At 42.5% G+C, this 22,177-nt stretch overlaps 1 protein-coding gene across 2 annotated transcripts in view; it reads right to left on the reverse strand.

The window, feature by feature from the left end:
* Positions 1 to 10,673: 10,673 nt before the first annotated feature.
* The window catches only part of TAF3 (TATA-box binding protein associated factor 3), a 129,144-nt gene continuing 117,640 nt past the window's right edge, over positions 10,674 to 22,177 (reverse strand). Inside the window, exons 5-7 of one of the 2 annotated variants that reach the window (XM_045536037.1) lie at positions 16,449 to 16,689; positions 13,389 to 13,495; positions 10,674 to 12,656 (exon numbers count right to left, since the gene is read on the reverse strand). In XM_045536037.1, the coding sequence (XP_045391993.1) occupies positions 12,542 to 12,656; positions 13,389 to 13,495; positions 16,449 to 16,689 (463 nt within the window). In that variant the 3' untranslated portion in view covers positions 10,674 to 12,541. Of the gene's footprint in view, positions 12,657 to 13,388; positions 13,496 to 16,448; positions 16,690 to 20,493; positions 20,558 to 22,177 lie in introns of those variants that run through there. The other variant, XM_045536042.1, reaches the window with a different exon arrangement.

A 22,177-nucleotide genomic window follows, 5' to 3' on the forward strand; every position in this document is an offset into this window, starting at 1 on the left:
CCCATCCCCTTTCTCTTCCCCTCCTTGGGATCCCCTGGCCGGTCCGTGGCGCCGCCTGGCCGCGCTGGCCGCCCTGGCTCCGCAGAAAGCCACCTGCCGGGAGCGCACGGTTCTTAGGTTTCTTCCCCCAGTTTGGCCGGGAAACAGGGCCTGCTGGCGGGGCAGCTTCCTGGGAAACCAGGGATCTGGTCCCCCGCTTCTCTGCAGAGGGGCTGGGGCGGTGGGTGGGGTACACAGAAGAACTAGAACATCTAAGGACAGTCAACCAAGAGCGTTACAGACCAGTCTACGTTAAAGCAAACATGGCCAACAGATTTCTCTGCCCAGCCTGCAAAGCCACCAAACCAAAGGGCAGTGATGAAGGCCACTGTTGGCCAAGGCTTCTATTTCCCCTCAGCTTCACCGAAATCCTCCCTCCCTTTTCCTTTTCTTTCCTTCCACACCCTACGCCCTACCCCGTCTTTGATTTTTATGGAGCTGGTGGACCCACTGAGGCCCCTGGGGCGCAGTCTCTGTCTCTCTGCCTCTGTGGACTTGGACAGGGAAGGCCCCGCTGGCGCCAGCGCCCCCGCCCCCCGTCCCCAGGGACGGTCTTCGCGGGTCGCTGCAGCCCCCAGAGAGCCAGGCAGCCAGAGACCGGTGCCAGGGACCCTCTCTGGGCCGCCCCGATCGCGTCTGCGGGGGCGCGCGCGAGCCAGGACCAGGCCGCCGAGGTGGCCGGCGCTCCGCAGACACCGGAGGGGACCGGAGGTGGCCGGGGCCAGACGTGCCGTGGAGTAATGGTGTGGGCCCGAGCTCCTAGGCGGCAGGTGTAAGGCGCTCTAAGGGCTCCAGCGGTCAACCTCCCTCCCCAAACCCGAGATAGCCGGTCACCTGGGCCATCGTGACCCTGCAGGCGGAGGGGATGCCACGTGCACCCGGCGATCCCATCCCGGTCCTACCTGGAGAGCGCGGGAACTTCGCCTGCGGGGGTGGGGGGCGGAGGAGGTGTCCCCAAGGCCCCCTTAGCCACGTCCCCACCCAAGGGCAGTGGGTCTGGCGCAGGGGAGCTCTGGGAGAAAGAGAGGAGGTGGGCCTTCCCCGGGGAGCCAGCGGGCTCTTGGTGGCCTTCTCTGTCCCACACCTCCAACCCCTCCCAGTAAAGCAATCTGGAAGGCAGGCTTGCCACAGGGTGCCCGCGTCTAGAGCGCCCAGGGCCGGGGCAGGAAGGGACACAGAGGAGATGGGTGACGGACGGCTGGCTGTCCTGACAGAGCCAGGACAGGTAGGGCTTGTCGGTGGCTACCTGGTTTTTTAAAAAGAAGACCCCAGGTGCCTGGAGCGCAGGTCAGGGATGGGAGTGGGGCGGAAGGAAGCAGAAAGAGTTCCTGTCTCCGCCCCTCCTGTTGCAAGGGTTCAGGGTTCAAAGCCAGGTGGAGCTCCTGACTGTGGACAGGGTTAGACAGAAGGGGCTGGAGACTTGGGTCTGGGTGAGTGACCCTTGGAGAAAGGACACAGATCCAGGAGGGTGTCGGGTGTCTTCTCTGTGCTGTCGGGGAGTTCACAGGTGCGTGGAGGTGAGACAGCCACAGTAGGTGGCCGCAGTGCGTGCTGTGAGCCTGCGTCCCCGCAGTCTGCCTCGCTGTGTTTTAAGGCATCACATGCCCCACAGCCCTGCCCCAAATTGCGTTATCACGCCGGGGGAACCGATCTGATGCAAATGTCATCCGAGGAAAAAGGCTGCCCAAGTGATCGGATGCTGCGGCCACGGCACCAAAGGGCATAATAACGTTATTACAGAATAACAGCAACTACATCTACCACAAACCAAATAGATCACAGGCGTCCTCTCACTAGATACTCAGAGCATCCTTTAAGACAGGCCGATCCCTTTTTTATAAGTGACATTGTCTGACCAAGACACCAGCTCTTGCCGCCACTCCTTGAGTTTCCATGTTTCCTTGTAGCAGATCTCGGTGTATACTGAGGTATGTCAGTAGATTTACGAGCATTTATATTTATTCCTGCATCATTCATTCCTCCCTTCAACACTGTCCTCCTGAGGGGCACCCTGCTAAGCGTCAGACTACCAAGTAGGAAAATTTCTCTGTCCTCAAGGTGCCCACAGGGAGAGTGGGGAGAAAGACAACCAAATAGATCATTCTAGGTGCAATAACTATGTGAAAAATGTGGCCTGGTGCTGTGTGAGCCCAGAGGGAGAATGCCAGGAGTGACCCCAAGTGTTCTACCAAAGAGACAAGCGTTGTCTGGCCCTCGGAGGACAGTCAGGAGCTTCCAGAGCAGAGCAGGGCAAAGAGAATTCTAGAAGGGAAAGTCAGGGGCAGCAGCTTGGGACTGGGAAAGGGGACAGGAGTTCAGCACCCCCAGAAACATGGTGTGGCCCAGCAGGGGCACCAGTGAGAGGCAGGCACATGCCACAGTGAAGCCCCTCGTAAGTCAAGCTAAGTGGCTTTACCCTGTGGGCCTTGGGGATCCAGGGACGGGCTTTGCGAGGAGGAACAGCCTGAACAGAATGAGTTAAGAGGTTGCAGGTTCCGGGTGGCATTCTGGCCACTAGCTCCTGCCCTTCCCTCATCCGCACACCCGGAGCAAAAGTGACTGCCTGGATATTTCAAATTTTGTAAACTAAGCGAATGGTAACATTGTTTTTCCAAAATGCTTAGGGCAAAGCGACATTTCCACCAAGGCTGGTGTTTTTCTCTGTGTTTCAGGATGACTACCTGGGACCTTGGTCCTATGGGGTGGTGGAAGTGTGTTGAGAACAGCCGTGTTCATTGGCTTTGTTCAAAGTCACGGCTCTGGCTGGAGCGCAGGAGCTCTGACAGTTCACTGCAACAGAGATGAACCGAGGCCCAGCAGGTGGGTAGGGACACCATCTAGAAAGCCACACTGCCATGTGTCTGTCCCCGACAGGAGACACAAAAGAGAGCGTCTGCTCTCATGAATATATGGCAGGTATCTGCACACCCTCCGCTAATTGATGGGCTCTCTATATATCATCCCAGATAAAGGGCCCCTGCAGCAAGTGCTGCTGTTTAGAACATCATGATAGGGCTTTGTTAACAAGAAGATAACAGGAGAGCAAGATATGTTTGTTTAGCTGCCTATAGATAAACCCAATAGGTCTTTGTTAACTTTTCATGACTGATGGCCACCACTAACCATGATAAATAATCCTGGAATGGGGAACTTTATTTAAAGGCCTACACACGGGGCCTCAATTTTTAGCTCTTCTGAACGAGCAGGGAGTGTTTCCTGAGTTTGACTCTGCATGTGCTATAGAAATTCAGCACCTGGTTTTCTCTTAATAATTTCAACTCATCAGCTGAACCTCTCAACCAGACTGACCGTTGGTACTTTTTCAGGGTGTGCTACGTTCCGATCCCACAGAAACGGAGCAAGTCTGAGGACCTGGCTCTCACAAACAAGTCTTTAAAAGATAGGCAGAACCCGGAGAAATCAATGCAAACGTTCTTTCTAGCAACTAGAAACAGATAAAAAATGTGCTTTTCAATACCTGTGAGGTATATGGTAGCCGGAGACACTTGTCCCTGCAACACATCGGAAGTTGCAAAGTCTTGTCCAAAACTGATTGCTGACCAAGGATTTTATTTTTAAAAGCTGAGTAGGTAAGCTTTTTTGTTTTGTTTTTGTTTTTTTCCCTAGTTTTAAATAATGTCTTGTCTACCGAAGTACATCATTCCTTTAATGAGATAGGACCACAGAGTAATGCTGTGCCCAGAACTCACCCAAAACGAAGCCTCGGGGCACATGGAAAAGATCTTTCATAAATCCAGTTACAAAGACAGCAAACTTTTGTGCTGCTGGAAAAAGTAGTATTACACTGTTATCTTTAATGCCATCTTTTAAAAGAAGGCAATCATTTTTACTAAAAACATCATTTGAATTTTATCTTTGCTAAAACACTTGGGAGGAGGGAGGGGTTTGACCTGACCTTATAATCTCTCTGAACCTGCAGACTAATCAATTTTGATGGAAAAAGTGATACTGGGCCTCCGAAGTTAACCAGATTTGCCACCAGCAAATGGAGGTCCTGTGCGAGATGGTGTTTGAGCTAATCAAGAGAATATTAAAAGGAATTCATTCTTAGTGTAGAAAAATTACTGTTCCCAAAAGCCACAGGTTAAATACATTCTAAATTACTAGAGAAGGTTGTTTTGGGGTTTTTTTTTTTTTTTTGGTTGTTGTTGTTTTTGGTGTGTGTATGTGTTTTTAAAATGTGTCACAAGTAAGAAAGAGCAATTGCAATTCGGCTCCCTTTTCGGTTCTCAGAGAAAACTCCAGTCTGATTCACTAACTGTATGGGGCAGCTGAGTCCCGAAAGCATCAGGTTTGACTTCCTAGACTCCCTGGAACCACAAGTTCACGTCCCCAAGGGGCTGGGCACAACCCTTCCTCCTTCCTAGGCAATAAATAGCATGGAAACCAGGTTATCTCTGTGGCCAACTTGCAGGAAAGACCTTGAAAACAGAGACGGGGTGGACCCAAGTGATCACGTGGTGCTTCCCAACAGTGGGGGTTTGCAGCAGGGGTGGCTGAAACCATCGGGCCAGCCGGCAACTGAACGCCGCTGTGCTGATCCCAGGAGATACGTCCACTCGGGTTTTAATAGCAGTCCATTTAGACGCTGCGATAGCCCGTCCAGGGGAGCCGGCTCCTCTTACCTTATGTGAAGCCATTGGGTGGCTCCATCAGATTAGATGGGAGAGGGTTTGGGGATTCGGAATGTTTACTTTCATGTCCAGTGTTCCGGTGGCAATTCTGGAGTGCCTTAATATCTTAGCACTCTGTATTCTGTACTCCCCGATCAGTGGGTTGGCTTAGGTACAACATGGTTAATGTTTTGTTTTGGATGCATTTTGTTTTTTGTTTTTACCCTCACCTGAGTCTTAACAATCAGTTACTGAAATTCTAGCAATGGTTTTTAAAATGTTTGCCGCTTCTTTACGTAAGGAGCACTGTTTCCACTTGCCTGCACACACACTTGGTCTAATTCTGACATTATTCCACTTAATGTGAAAGATCAGCTTTACTTGTAGAAGAAAAAAATCGGACAATTCCCGTGAAGACAAACAAAGGGTGGAGGTGTGGAGGTTTGTTTGTTTTAGTGACACGGGCTGTCATCACACCTGAGGATTGGAACAGAAGAGGGAAGAAAAGAGCTCACCTGGGTCTTTCCTGACTTTTTCTCCAAACCTTTTATTTTTCCTCTGATGTTTGAGCACTAAAGAAACATGCTGAGGAACTTAATGAAAAATATGAGCTTGCAAACACCAACCACACTCTTGTTCCCAGGTTCATTGTGCATATTAAAAATTATAGCCATGCAATGTGACTTTTGTGTCTGTAAACTACATAATTGCAAAAGCTATACATAAATATATAAGCATGAAGTGTTATAAGCTGTATGGAGTAATCACACCCTGCACTTTCATATAAACATCTTCCATGTGGATTTCTATGCACAAACTTAGATTCGCTTCTCCAAGACAAAATGGGCAAGTGTCAAATACCAGCATTACCCAGCTGCTTGGGGCCGGCAGTGAATAACCTCTCATGGCAGAAATACCATCTTTCGAATTTGGCCAGAATTTCTGCTGCATTAAATTACTGTATTGTCTGTGACTACAAACTGAAACGTGCGGCCAGCTTTGCTTTGGGAGTCTGGTCATTTGACGCCCTCAAGCTGGTTTTGGTATTTTGTAACCTATAAGCAGGTCTTCTCTTGTTTTTAGTGATTTGAAACAAAACTTAGTGACAATGATTTGTACAAAAAATATTTGAAAAAATAACTAGCCATTCGAGAAATGGAGTAGATGTCAAAGGAGAAGGCTCACGTTACCTCCTAGACTCTAGAAACCACATGGAAGCTGTTCAGATATCCACAGATTCAGTGTATATACAGGAACAAGTGTATAGTGTGTTATATTATCAATAGTGGTTAAATCGACAAAGTAGAACATTTTCACTAAAATTTCATACAAACCACTGACAGCTGACATTTTGCACACAAGGGCAGACTCCTACATACCTAAAATATGCACTTAACGGAAAGTTGTTAGTAAGTTGTAACTGTCAAACTCTTTCTGTTCATTTGCCATCTTCTGTTTTATTGACAATAAAGCAATATAAACGCCTCTGTACTGTTTTGCCCAACCTTTTGTAACGAGAGGCTTGCCCGTGCAGAGACATTTTAGTAAATGCGCTTGCCCCCTGGGCAGCTCTCTGTGATCCCACCCCTGGGACCGCCACTAGGAGCCATTTCCATTGCTGGAGAAATTCCCTCCTCAGTTCCTTGTTTTTCTTTGCTCTAGCAAGAGGTAACCCACCTGAAAAGAAAGGATAGCTCACGAGCCTACTTTCTGTATCCTCATTTTATTTCTTTTGTGACTTTACGCCTATTCCTTATGCTTTTGGTTTTTCCCCTTTTACTAATAATAAGTTAATAATTTACGTATTTATGGGCACATGTGTTTGTTACATGCACAGAATGTGTAATGATCAATATTCTTTATGTTAATTCAGCCAAATTCACCTTTAAAAAACACTGGGGGTAAGTAGTTTCTATGGGTTCCTTATGTGCCCCAGACATATCCCTTCACCCCTGGATTCCAGCTGTAACAGGCATTGGAGTCGCTGCCTCTTAAACAGAACTGATTTACTTGTAAGATTTCGAATCTCAAACACAGAATGTTAGAGCGAGAAGAGCACACAGATCTCACGTGACCTCCTGGTCTCAGTGGAGAGGAGCTGCGGCTGTTGGAAGAGTCAGGTCATGCAGGGGGTTAGGAAGCGGGGCCATGGCTGGGATGGGCCACGTGGAAGATTAGGACAACAAGGAAGGAAATAGCAAAGAATTACCTACATTTGTGGGTGCTCTAGACCTGCACCATGCAATAGGGTAGCTACTAGCCACCTGGTGGCTGTTTACATTTAAATTAATGAAAGTTAAATAAGTTAAAATTCAGTTTCTCAGTTGCAGTAGCCACATTGCAAATGCTCAAATAGTCACAGGTGGCAGTGGCTACTGTATTTGACAGCACAATTACAGAGCAATTCTATCATCACAGAAAGTTCTAGTGAACAGCCTGAGCTCCTACACTGAGTACAATGATTAAATGATGTAAATGTTTCTAGATTGAACATATCTCTGAATGTCTGTTCAGGGAGAAGGCGTGAAGTGATAGCTCCTCCACCGGGGCACACTCCGTAAGTTAACGCTTCCCTACAGCTGGGCTCCATTTACAGTGCTCCGGGAAATCTCTCCTCATTTGAAGTATAAGTTGGGTTCTTACTTTATCTGATGCATTTACTGCCTGAAGTTGTTCAAGAATGGACATGCAACTCTGGACCCGCAGACTGCAGGGAAAGCCTAACTAGGGCTTTTTCTCTGTGATTTACTATCCCGTTTAGTTCTCTGAGATTGTTCAGTGTAATAATTCGAAAACCCCAATGCCAAATCCATTGCCTATGGACTTCCTGCACGTTAACATTGGCCGTGCAGTCAGTTCTGCCAGTGGGTGTGTTTCTAGGGTCTGGGACACTGTCAAATTTATCCCTCTACTCTCTGTCTACCCCCTACACCTGTGAAACTGAGCTGGGCAGCCCACCCGGGGAATCCTACACTGGGAGGAAGCCTCTCTCTGTGCCGTCTTCTATGTCAAACAATCAAATCATTCAATAATGGAAACTGCCTAGTGTCTTGTTCAACTTTTCAAGCATCACTTATAATATCAAGATCACTTGTTTTGGCCAGGCGCGGTGGCTGACGCCTGTAATCCCAGCACTTTGGGAGCCCGAGGCAGGAGATTGCTTGAGCTCAGGAGTTCAAGACCAGCCAGAGCAAGAGTGAGACCCCCATCTCTACTAAAAACAGAAAAATTAGCCAGCATCTTGGTGCACACCTGTAGTCCCAGCTACTCGGGAGGCTGAGGCAGGAGGATTGCTTGAGCCCAGGAGTCTGAGGTTGCTGTGAGCTAGGCTGACACCACGGCACTCTAGCCTGGGCAACAGAGTGAGACCCTGTTTCAAAAAAAAAAAAAAAACCAGAATATAACCTGATAATATTTTTGGATGATTTGAACTTCCTCTGATGCTCTAAATGAGTTAACTAGAACCAGCAAACATTTTCTTTAAACCACTTAACTTGGCAATAGTTAACTCATTAAGGATAATAACAATGACATTCTTCAGGTTTGTGGGGTTTTTTGTTTGTTTGTTTGTTTAAGATAGTCCCATTATAAACGTTTCATTAATCAAAAGCAAGACCAAACCAAAAAATCCCACAAAACTTCAAAAGGTTAACAAAATACTGACTAGATTTCAAAGATATAGTAGCAAACTATTGCTTAGGGTTAAGTACCTAAAATATGCTTCTGTTCTGAAAGCCTAACACATTTAAATCTTGTGCGGTATATATCTTTATCTTTTTTTTATATGTCTACCCTGCTAGTTCCTAGGGCAGTTAATGCAAATATTTGCTAAGTTTTAAATGATTTTGTTGTAAATATAAACATTTAAAAGCATAAGGCTATATTAACATTAAAAACCAGCTGCAACCTAAGATGGAAAGACTATATACGGAAAAATCGGAAAAGAAGTATGGAATATGCTTAGAATTGGATACATTTTATAACAATACATAGTCTACTGCTGGAACAATTGCAAAACCATGGGTCGAGGACAGGGACTAGCGCATCTCAGAAACTGGATTTCTGGAAATGAACTTGGTTCTGATAGGGCGTTGCTCGTTGGCATTTGCATAAAATGTGCCTAGCAAATAAGGAATGAATAAATGAATGAACATATTTAACACTGTCCTACAAATTAAATTAAACACAGAGTCATCCAGGATGAAAACAAGAAACTAGTAGTTGTTTCAATAACTCATATGTAGACTAAACGTTATATTGAAAAGACTGAAAGAATAAAAAGAATAAACTGTTCAGCTGTCTACCTCACTCTCTCATTTCGATGTCACCTATTGGCCTGCACACACAGATTAATAGTTACTTTATACTTTTTAGGCCACAACTCATGCAAGAGGCTCAAAGAAATAGTTTCCCAACAGAATGACTGACACCATTGTGGAAAGAGACGTTATTCAGGACATTATCTGTTTCGTTCTTCAGTCGAGGTAACTCATCTACTTTTAGACTTAAACCTGCTATGATCTAAAGAGATTGGCCATGAAACTGTTTGTGTTGAAAACTTAGCCAGTGCGCCTTTGGCGAACCTCATTCATTGGCATGCGTGGTGGCAAGGTTTCCGTATCTCAGTGTTCATGTTATACTTTCATTTGGTGAGTAGGTCTTTGTTGAATCATCCCATTGAACGGGGAACAAAGGCGGTTTAGGTGATACGGTAAGTAATGCATTATATTTTATCTCTGAAAAAAGCCCGACAAAGTCAGACTACTGTGATACCCTCTGATTTTCTTCAGGACATTTGGAACCACAAACCAGTCGGAGGATCCCCACTGTGCTTAGCCCCAGACACCTTTGGGAAAGAAACACCTTGTCGGCTGCAGAAATGACACCCTGCCGGCCACACCTGGCTCCACAGGCGGATTATCGCGCCAGAAGAGCTTCTCAGTTTCCCGTGAGGGTCTCTCAGTTTCTTAAATACCATCTCCTCCAGTAAGATCAGTAGCCGGGACAATTTTTTTCCTGACTACCTCTCTTAATCAAGTATTGATGCTATTCCAATGATAGAGCTGGGATAAATTCAAACAGGTCATGATTTTACTTCCAACTGGGAAACTTCTAACCCTCCAAAGGGAAATACTTTTCATTCCTTTGCATCTAATTCTCACTGGCTCCTCAAATTCCTGCTGCCTTTTGTGATTTCCTTCTCTCTCAAAAGTCAAAACCCATTTTTTTTTCTTATTGTTTGGGCCCCCTAAAGTTTTTCTCCTGATTAAATAAATCATCGTCTCCAATTTCTTTCTCTTCCCACTCGCCCAATACAGGCTTTTTCTTTGCCTATCCTACTTGACTTCATGAAGGAAAGTAAATTAATCTCTACTGTCTTCGCAATGTCTGTGGTATCTGTAAGTTGCTTTTTGCTTTCAGTGTTACTTTATGGAGAATGGCTGTGCCCAACTTTCTAACTTTTCTGCGTGACATAGATGTTTTATTTTCTAATCCACATTTCTTTTTGCAGTTTCTTGAACTTCCTTTGGTTGGTGTCACAGCCAGACACCCAGTGGAGACGGAGACCACCAGTTCATTTCACACAGGCCACTGAACAGTCGTAAGATGGTGACAACTTTTGGTCTCTAGTGACCTGGGCTGGATCCGACTCACTGACCTAGAGGTGAAGGGCTCTGTATTCCATTACTAATCCCTCGAGCCATCCAGCCCCCTGAAAATGATTCTTTGGTTTTATTATTGCAAAGACCATTTATAAAATCATGAACTGGATTTAGGAAAGCAACCATGAAATAGCAAGGGACAACAAACTGATTGAAATTCCTTAAATGTAGTATGGGCTGAAGTCTCTCAGACAGCGGGACTGGGGGAAAAGTTATATACAGGCACCTCCATTCTTTCCTCAGCAGCGTGACCTGCTCACTTAAACGTGGCAACTTCAGATCCACTGACCATGCCTCAAGGAACTAAATCCTAAATAAAGAAAATGGAAAAGCAAACTATGAAATAGCCAATAATCTTTATTTTGCACTTCCCCCACCCCTCATCCCTCTCCAAAAAGCGCTAATGGGTATATTTGTGCATGTGAAAATATTGTATAAAGTATTTAGAATGAGCTCAAATTAATAAAACAAAAAACACATATCTCAACATAGATGCTTTGTTGTTTTTTTTTTTTTTTGCAGGGATAGAAAAAGTATGGCCTCTGGAACAAGGAGGGCAATGGTATCCTGTATTCAGAAGGTCTACTTCATTTCCACTGATTTGCAATTTAACATTCATGGGAGAAAACTGCATTTCTCTAACCACATAATATGTTTTAAAATATGACTAATTCATACACTAATATCAATTTACTTGGCATTAAAAAAAATCACATTTGCTATTAATATATTTGTATTAGGTTCAAAGCCCATATTCTAGCATTCAAGAGATCCATCACACGGGCCCAAATTGGGATTATTTCAAAATCAAGTAAAAGTCCATATTTATTCCAAAGTTGCTAAAATATGCTAATAAAGTTAAATTTGATGTTTTTACATTAAAAATAAAATATTTGGTTTACCTCTCAGACATCTATAACATATAATAAATAGTGGGCAGTATAGTAATATAATAAAATTTTGTGATACCCTGAAATTTGATGAGTTTTCTTAAAAAAAAATTCATAATATACTTCATTTCAGCCTTAAAGCACAATATCAATGAACAGATTTGTAGAAATAAAACAATATAAACACAAAATGCTACAGTATACGGTTTTTGTTTTTTTTTTTTACTTTTGTGGAACCTACATGTCCTTTTAATAAATGTCAAAGAAATTTACAAAAACAAGATAATAAACAAAACAATTTTAAATCATAAACTATAGATTTAAATTGCCTTGTTTTCCTTCCAACTGCTAGGGCCTTTTTCCCCACAATGTTTTGAGCACTGCACAGGTTTAGCTCAAGGTAAATTACTTTGAACTATGGCTCTTTTTCTCTAGCCTTCTTTGCGTATATACAGCGTAATTACAGACATGGCTGAAATCGCAGTGGATTTCAGAGAAAGCCAGAATTAAACACGATAAAAATTTTAAAAATAACTACTTCATAAATATTTATTATTTACATTAGGGGAAATCTTTTAGTATGAAGAGTTTTTATACAAGTTGATGAAATGTACAAGCAGTGAGAAGAGACTCCAGCAGTTTCAAGAAGGGCGAAATCAGAATGCAACAAAGATATAAAATACGTCAGAGTAAACAAAAATAATTTGCACAAAGCAAACAGGACATGATAGAAACCTTTTTCTTAAAAAATATAAGGTATTTCACAAAAGCCTGAACATTTTACATGTTAGTACTAAAAACGGGGGGAGGGGAAAGGGAAGCTTCATATATTCTTATCACAAAAATATTTACCAATACTCCAACTGGAGTTTTGTTTTCTGTTATGATGATTATCTTACTATAGAGGGAAAGGGGCTGAAAACTGTATACAGACTAACGGTGTCATCCTCAAATCACAGTCAAGGCAGTTTACACATTATCTTCGCATCTAATACCTTAATGAAAAGGCCCTGGAGAGAATAAAAAAAATCCAAAGGGAGGAAGCATGGCCTTTTTATTAATAATACTTGCTGCCACTGGCAATGGGGAGGTGGGGGCGGCCCGCGGGCCACACCTCGAGTTCTTCTCCAGTCTCCCGACCATGGGGCGCAGGCCGGTGCGTTTCCGAAGGGGAAGGAAGGGTGGCGTGTTCCTGTCCTCCGTCTTCCGGGATCCACCGTCCTCAGGACTCGGAGTCACAGCAGTCACAGGAGCTCCGGTCCGGAGCGGCCAGGGAAGGAGCCGGGCTCGCTGCGGCCCAGACCGCGGGCGGACGTCAGTGTGCTCGGTGCTTCCTCTTCTTGTGCTTCTTATCTTTCTTCTTGCTGGCGCACTTGGGGCAGAACCACTGCATTTCCTCGGGGGGCGCAGCCATGATTCCAACGCAGGGCCTACACGTTTAAAAAAAAAAAAAAATTCAGATAAACAAGTTTTATATAGATGTATATTCTTTTCATGTTGATGGTTTTAAATCGTTTTTAAAGTCTATGATAGACCTACCAGAAATCAAAGTCAAACAGCTCTGATTTCTGCAGCGCATGTGGTTATTGTATTACATTATGCCTCTTCCACGGGAGAGACTGATTAGCTCACGGGTACTGCTGGCCAGAAATAGCGTAGTTCTGAGCAACAGCTTTGGATTTACCTTATACAGATCACATGTCATAACTGAACAGACTGCTATCTTTCTGTATCTGACATTTTAAAGATAAAATGAGATTTTTGCATACATTTTGGGGAGCTGCTGAAGAGGGAGGTTTAGCAAGCAGACAAGCTGTCTTTGCGCTGTGCTGCAAAGGGGTCACCACTTGCTGGTTCTGCCAAGTCCTGCAGCTCTCACAGAACATTCCCAGAAAGGAAGGAAAGGGAAACCTCTGAACTGCCTTATTTTTTTAAAAAATACAATGCTAAGCAACATATTCAGAATTTCCAAAGACTCTTTGTTTATGTAATTAATTACAGTTTACAGGCTCTGTGACTTTACTCTGCATGCTGCCCTGAGGACAGCAGTGGAACCGTGCAAAGGCACTAGTATCTTCCGGGGGATACCTCTTCTCCGGAATGACCGGCGCTGCCCTAAGTGACAGCCGCATTGTGGCCGGCAGGCCGCCCTGGGCACTTACCAGTGGTACCAGTCGTCGCAGTCGTCGCAGCCGATCATCGGGCTCCCGTCATCCGGCTTGTTACAGCCGGGGCAGATCCAGATCTGATTGCCCCACTCGTCCCGGATCTGATGTTCCCAGGGGGAGGGGCAAAGCCGGAGACGGAATGGGGAAAAAGAACCAGAAAGAGGCCAGATCAGAACTATTACTTTACACTGTAAACCGAATAAACAGACAAATTTAACTATAAAAATATAGTAGATTAGCACTTTATTAAAGCTATGTCATGGTCATCACTGTTCTGGAATCATGTGAAAAAGAAAACTGCTAAGTACTCAACGACAAGGCACTTCTAATGGATATTCTAAAGTCTCTTTTGTAAGTCATAAAAAACAAAACATTTTATAATAATTTCTGTGAACAATACGACCTGTAACTTCCTTCATCTAAAAAATCCCACAATCATATAAATTCTTAATGATGAGGGTCTTTATGGCAGCAACAATCGTTATTTTTAAAAGCTACAGAGCTCAACTATATATACTTTCTTCATTCACACTCATAAGCCTGGAATTAATACATACAGCCAAATGTGCACGCATCTCCTTATTACTGATTAGCCAACCCTTCTCCTGAACTAGCTGATAAGATCAAGGATATAAAAGGGTTGTTACTAAGTAACTTTCCATTCCCTTTATGACATTTTAAGTAAAGTACAGTCAACTAAAGGGCAAATGAAATAAGGGGCTCAGGAGGCCAAAGAGCTACACATTTAAACGTTATTTTGTTGCAAGTACTGTATGCTCTAGAGTCTACTTAACTTAGCAGTTCTACATAGGAAGCGCTGTACCACCTTCCTCAAACTGCACATCACAAAATCAACCTGGAAGAAATAATTTTCTGATGGCATTCAAAACCAGCAGTAAGAGGTAATTTTCAAAAGTTTTTATAATAAGATAGCACATATCATTTCATTAGGTTTATTTTGCAAGGTATACTCTCCTCCTATACTTTTAAGTTCAACACTGACTAGATACACACACAAAAAAAGGCTTTGTGTGTGACGGGTGTATTGGAGGTATGTGTATGTTTATATGTTTCATTCTACCGATGGGCTTACTTTAAGGCCTACCATTTTTGAAAAAAAAATCTGTACAGAGGCAAACTGTGTCATTATGAAAATTTCCTAAAGAAATCTACATCTCTGGCCCTCTCTAATTTCAGGAGAAAATGTAACAAGGAGAGAGAACCGGCAGTCACCATGTGGCAGCTGTCTGGTGGCTACGACTGGCCAGCATCTTATGCCCTGATGCCACCAGGCATGGCCAGGGCTGCTGCTGGTTGACCTTTCTTAGAATCAGACAGTCGTGACTCCGTGTGCTCTATAAGAAATTTGTACAGCATCCTCAATAGCTAACACCCAACATCGCACAGTTTACTATGTTCTTTCAAACATCTTACTTCATTTAATCATTGGAGAACCACCTATAGGCAGGTTAAGAATGGGGAAACTGGAGCTAAAGGAATGTAAGTGACATTTCCAATATCACACTATTAGACAGTGACAAAATCCACCTTTTGGTTCTATAGAGTACGTGTTTCATCTAAACCACACATTCTGTCCTCTGTCCACAAAGTGTCTCTTCAGGAGTTAAAAGGTTTTTCATCCACATTGTCTATTCCAACTGGACTCATGTCTAGGGAGTGCGTTAGCACAAAAATCCACTGGAGACCCAGAATTACTACAGCTAGAATATATCACAGAGATCACTGACAATAACACAAACTCTTTAATTATGGATGAAGGCATGGAGGCTGGGAGATTCAGTATAAAATCTTCCCTGATCAATCCATCTTGGGGTGACCTTGCTCCAATTAAACATCTATAGTGATTGGTCCTTGAGTGGACCAATTTGATGATCATTTTATGTCACATCTTCTATTTTTATCTTGAATTGCCATTTTAATATTTTCCTATTAATTTTTCACATCTTCATATTCCCTCTGAATACATTTAAGATTTTCTTTTTATACTTCTTTGTATGACTATAGTGCCCCAAATATTTAATGATTTGCTGAGATTTCCTTCCAAAACTCCTTTTAAAAAATGGAATATTGTAGAGTTTATAATGTCAAATACCAGGAGTCCCACCCTGCCACGTTCCGATCACATCAGTATCTCGTCACAAGGACCGGCGCCATCCCAGGCTGCACATTGGGCAGTCACAGCAATGTCACCGCCTCCATGGGCCTTGACTATTTTGTCGTGTGCCTGTGTTACCCTACAGTGCCCGAAGAACACATCTGCATGAACACTGCATTACTAGACTGAATTCAGGCTTTGAACAAGACCCGATACTATTAAGTGTGAGAAAAATTCCTAAAAACAGTCCCAGGACAATGTGGAGTCATTCGACGTGGTGGGTTTTACAATGTGAAGTCACACTTGCATACTCAGGAAGCTCTGTGGTCTAAAAGTTCATTTCCATTTAATATGCAAGCCCTGATATAGTTTGGATCTTAGCCAGTGAAATATTGTAATTAGTGCTGTTACTTAGATATACCAGCTGGTTCATAAGATCTGTGTACATTACATAAATTAGAATCTTTTAAAAAATTAAAAAAATTTTTTTCCCTGTCATGCTGAGACATGATCATAGCTCACTGCAGCCTCCAACTCTTGGGCTCAAGCCATCCTCCTGCCTCAGCCTCCCTGTCACTGGGACCGCAGGTGTGCGCCACCACGTCCTATATTCTTAAGTGAATAATTTAACTGCTTGATCAGGAAATTCAATGTGGGATTTCAACATCACCATTCGTCTGTATTTATCCACTGATATTGCTGTATGTATATATATATATATAGTTATATTCCAAAACAATATAAAGCACAACAGTGCTTTGCCACTACTTATGAAGACTGAATACACCGAGCACAGTAGTATTAACACCTTGCAGCCAAAACCCGACAATGCAGTGAAAATGCTTTGCTGGCATGAAGAACTGCCTCTGAAATTCGGTACTGGCACACGGACACTTGTCAAGCGGAAGCCCGCACGCCAGGGGCGAGGCCGTACGCACCACGTAAGTGCTGACCGTCTCGGTCACCACGCTCCGCACGGGGGCCTTGGCGCTGCCGGCCGCGGGGCCCGGCAGGGACAGCAGCGCCGGGCAGGCTGCGGCGAGGGGCGGCGGCGGCGCCGCGGGGCCCAGGTGCGCGGGGCTGGGGCCGGGGGGCGCGGCGGCCGGGGGCGGCGTCTTGGGCAGGTTCAGGGCGGGCGCGGGCTTAGCCTCCGGGGCGGGGACCACTTTGCTGATGACGCTGCCAACGAGAGAGAGAGAAGGGAAAGTTAGAACAGGGCAATCCGACTCAAACACGTATTTAAAATAATTATCACAAAATAATGTTCTTCGAGTAGCAAAACACATCTTCAAAAGTCCGGGGGTAACTGAAGAACTCAGAGTTCAAGGCCCTTCATCAATTAACCTCTCAAACTTATAAACTGATTTTTTATTTGCCCAAGTTGCCCCTCAATGACCAGATATTTAGAAATTTTTAGCAGCCAATACACTTGCACCGTTTACAGAAATGTAAGCACTCAACTGTCCCTCCCTGTGGCGGGTTTAATACCCGTCTCTGCTGCTGAGATTTGGCGATGTGACTTCTGCAGGGACTAGCCGTGAGAGGAAGTGACCTGTGACACATCACAGAGGACTTAGAGCAGGGCCACGAGGACACCCAACAGGCCCAAGAAACGGACATTTGTTGTGAGAGGCCACTGAGGTTTGGGGTCCTAGGATACTGTGGTTAAAGTAACCAGAACTTGTAATGTGCCCAGTCACCCAGCACAAACCGTCTTGAGAGCAAGTAATTTAAACTCTAGGTCTTAGATTATTAACACAGACATTTATTTTTTTTAAAGCAGCACACAATCAAAGACAAGCAAACCCATCGGGAGGAAAGGTGACTCAGGGAGAACAGAAGTAACAGCCAGTGCAGAGAGACCCATAAAGAACTAACAGCTACGAAACAGCTCTGCTCACAGAGGTAAATAAAACAAAAGGTAAAGCTTGAAGATATCTACAGGTAGCTAAGAAGTTATAGTGACCAAGCAGATTTGAAAAGAACCAGAAAGACCTTCTAGAAATGAAAAAATACAGTAACTGAGATTTCAAATTCAATAGATGGATTTAACAACAGATTAGAAACAACTGAAGACAGAATTATAAACTGAGTAGTAGGACAAAAGACTCTTTCTAGACTATAGCGTGGAGGGGCCCATAGAATACAATGAAGAGGCCTAATAAGTACGTGCTTAATCGTACTTCTAGAGAAAATATGGCAGAAACAAATGTTAAACATTGAATTGAATATTTGAGGCTTTTACAGAGCTAATGAAAGATACCAATCCACAGATTTATGAAGCCCAACAAACCCCAGGCAAGATAAATAAAAAGCAATCAGTATCTAGGCATGCCAAGGTGAAACTATAAAACATCACAGGACACAGAGAAAAATCTGAAAAACAGCCTGAGGTGGAAAAAATAACTACTTTCAAAGAAGACACAGATGATAGGTGACGTCTCAAGCAGCAATGATGACAACATCTAGAAGACAATGGAATAACATCTTCACTGTACTAAAGAAAAATAAATTTTGTCTTTGAAAGCATCTTTCAGGAATAAAAAATGAAATAAACGCATTTTTATACAAGCAAAAGTTAAGAGTTTGCCACCAGCAGAGGCTCATTTAAAAAAAATTCTAAAGCAGCAATTTTCAAATTTTTTGGTTCTAGGACCCCTTTAAATTTATAAAAATTACCAAGAACTTTTCAAATGTGCTTTATGCCTGTCAATATTTACCATATTAAAAATTAAACTGAGAAATTAAAAAAGTATTTAGTAATTCATTTAAAAGTAACAAAATGAATCCATTACATGTTAGCACACACATTTTTTAAAAAAATGAAAGTAACTGTATTTTCCCAGACAAAAAATTTTGTGCAGACTGGCAATGTTTCATGTTTTTGCAAATCTCTTCAATGTATGCATATTTAACTGGAGAAGGGAAGAGTATTTTAATAGCTTTTTCAGATAACTGTGTAAATTCATCTTGATACTGCAACAAAATGCAACAAGTGATAGTTTCTTAAAAGTTAGGTGCAATGTGCAATCTGAAACCATATCAATAAGCTTTTATATTCTGTTACCTTAAAATCAACTGCTCCGTCTAGCACTCTGAATACATAATTTACCCACGCATAATTTTATAATGTCATGCACTGGCCATTTGGAAAATACTGGTTCACTGAGCTATGCAGATCTTCCAAATGTTTCTATAATTCACTATACATTAAAAAATCACATTTATTGGTGTTACCATACATCTCATCAAAAATTTATTTTTTTCTGCCAAAAAAAATTTGTTTATTAAGAAGCTGTCAACTTGTAACAAATATGTTGTCTAACATTCTAATTTTCATTCAAAAGTTTGAATTTTATCATTTATAACAAATGATCAGAGATATTTTCTTTAATATACCAGGCTTACTTTGTTCATTTTTGAGAAAATGTTGGCCACATATCCAAATCTGAATACCCATTGTTTGTCACTTGCTCTTTCAAGTAAAGATGGTGTTTTGTGAAAAAAAGCAGCTAGTCTGGCTTGTAAAATAATCACAGAAGTGCTTTTCCTCAAAAGAACCACCATATTTTAGAATGCAGCAAAAGTGTTTTGTGAGTATTTCCTATTTCATTGCTTACCATTTCATCAAACTATTAAAAAGGTCAACTCAAGGGCCAAGACTTAATAAGATTATTAATTTTTATTACTTCATCGAGGGCATTACTTGCTATGTTGCCCAGGCTGGTCTTGAACTCCTGGGCTCAAGTGATCCTCCCACCTCAGCCTCCCAAAAAACTGGGATTACAGGTGTGAGCCACCACACACAACCCCAACAATTTAAAATTTTTATGCATCTAATAACATATTCTCTAAATGTATAAAGCAAAAACTGACAGACCTGTAAGACACAGACAGTCATAGTTGGAGATTTGGGCTTATCTCTCTCTCTGTGCAACCGACAGAACAAGCAGGCAAAAAGCCAGCACAGACAGAGAAGGTTTGAGTATGAATAAACAAATCAACTCAATGGTCATTTAAAAAAACTGTCTTCAACAAATGCAGAATACTCATTCTTTTCTAGAATATACTGAACATTAATAAAAAATTCACCAAATTTCACAAGGCTAAAAAATAATGTGAATAGTTTATACACACGTTCGTTACCCCTGCTGTATGGGTGGCCCCTCAAAAGAACAGAAAGCCTTTTTAATTTCTTATCCCTATTTCTGTAAAATATGGCAACTGGCATTTAGTAGGCACCTGATAAACTTGAACATATTTTAATAGCCAAACAAAGAAAAATTGGTCTTAAGAGTAGTGATTTTTTTAGATGAAATGATACATTTAGTATATTTTTCTATCCAATTAAAATTATATCAAGAAAACAGCACGGCAACGTTCTCTGTGGTGTGGGAAAAAGGATGGCACCTGTGGGGAAATACAGGATATCAACGAAAAGGGAAGAAAAGAGAAGAAACAGGGCAGGTGAAGGGATTACAAAGGCAGGTCAGAAGCCGAGGGCGACACAGGCATTTCCAGTTGCGGGCTAGCGGAGTTAATTTGGAGGGAAGGAGAAAGAGGGAGAGAACAGCAGCAGGAGAAAACGAGGGAAAAAGCATCGTGGTTCATGAGACTATTGGCAGAAATAAGCCTGAAAATGTAAGTGACCAACAAGAGGGGGTCATTCGAGGTTGGTTCATAGTCTTGGATCTTTCCAAAGACGTATACTGGCTGCAGTTGCTCTGTATCCCGACTGTGTGCATGGCTGTCCTTACCGTCCACAGTAGGCAGCACATTTCTTGAGAGTGAGGTGTGTATCTCACTTGTCTCTAGATTGCATGCAGTATTAAACACAGCATCATAATAAATATTCGCCACCTTTTATAAGCATAACGCCTATTGCTGCAGTGACAACTCTTCTATAAAAAAGTTATTTTACTTTTGAACATTTTTGTCTGTTTAATATATTTTAAAATATAGGTTAATTTTCTCTATTCTTACCTTCCCGCCTACCTTCCTTCCATGCTATGTAATGAGTTCCAAGAGGCGTGAGATTTCTGTTTGCCTGAGTAGTAAACAGAAGAACATCAAAGTACCCCGGTACTCAATATTGATGAGACAAACTTTTATCCTAACTTTTTGTTTTCAAGGGATTAGACTGGCATTATATGGGCACTAAAGTGACTCGCTTTTTCCCAGCTCTTTTGAAATTCAAGAGAAAATTCACTAGAATTTGAAAATTATTTTGATTTTAGCTTCTAAGTTACTTTTGTAGTAACTGAATACACAGTTTTAAAAACAATCCTTTTATTATTTCTTCAATTTTGAACATTACAGAATACATAACAGAATGATATATAATTTCTCCTCACTAGTGAGATCACTATCATCACCTAACTGCATTTGGTTATAAAAATCATTTTGGATTCCTATTGGCCTTGTTCACTGTCAATCTTTATTGTCTCATGCTTCTAGACAGCACTTTGCTTCTGTGTATTTTTCTCCCTGAAGCGTTACTTTTTCCCTTCCATTTAATTGCAGAGTAAGTTCTCCTCCAGAGCTTTCTGTTGAATGAGCAACGTCTGGCTGAGAACCCAACACCGCCCACAGCTGTGTCCCACAATGGCTCCATGCTGCTGACATTACATCTTTTGGAGGATTTGATCACAGCGCCCTAACTGCTATAAACACTGGGGTTATTCATAAAAACGTGCGGAAGGAGGGATTTTCGGCAGGATTCCTTTACCTGTTTCCCCACGACAAAACAGGGACATAAATAGAATGGGTCATGAGCTGGTTGGCCTGTAATGCAAACTCACAGCTTGACAAGGGAATAAAGAGCCAGTCCTCACCTTCCAGCCATGCAGAGCCTCCAAGGTTAGAGGCAAACACAATTTGGATATGTCTGTGCAGGGAGTTTAATGATCCTCATTATTCAGCTATTGTGTGCAAACACTAGGAAACCAGTAATCCAAATTATCAAAGTCTGAGTAACTGGCCACTAAACTGCACACAAAGTTCAAAAGTCCCCTCACAATGGCTTACTTATTTACTGCTAAAAGTGAACAGCCATTTTTAAACGGTAACAAAATGATGCCACAGGTAAAAACTAATGTACTCATGTCCATGAATTTTACAGAAACTTCTGAACAGGGAAGTTCTTCAATGTTTGGGAGAAAAAAACACTTTGATCAAAAAATATGTTCCTTATACAACAATTCATTTTTCTTCTTCAGATCTCAATTTTTAATCAATCTCAGAAATACAATCCATCTTCAGAAACAAATTCCCATGTTGTATTTTAAACTAACCCCTTACAACAAATAAAGATCACTGAGATTTCACAATAAGGTTACTATGAAACCTCATGCTTAGGTCAGATACACACACACACACACACACACACACACACACACACACACAATCTTCTTATTTTGCTTTCTTACTTTTATTATTAATAAAAGCCTCAGAAACACTAAGCCCGAGTGTGGCAGTTGGCCTCCTGCTATTCACACACCTGTGTGGTCCTATCACACACTCAACAGGCTGAGCTGAATGGCTGGCAGGACACAGTGAAAATAATATCATGTGACCTTTGAGGCCAGGTCATAAAAGATACTGCGGCTTCTACCTTGCTCTCTTGTGGATCACCTGCTCTGGGGGAAGCCAGCTGCCATGTCATCAA

This window comes from Lemur catta, chromosome 1 (assembly GCF_020740605.2).
Source record: "Lemur catta isolate mLemCat1 chromosome 1, mLemCat1.pri, whole genome shotgun sequence".
Taxonomy (NCBI): domain Eukaryota; kingdom Metazoa; phylum Chordata; class Mammalia; order Primates; family Lemuridae; genus Lemur; species Lemur catta.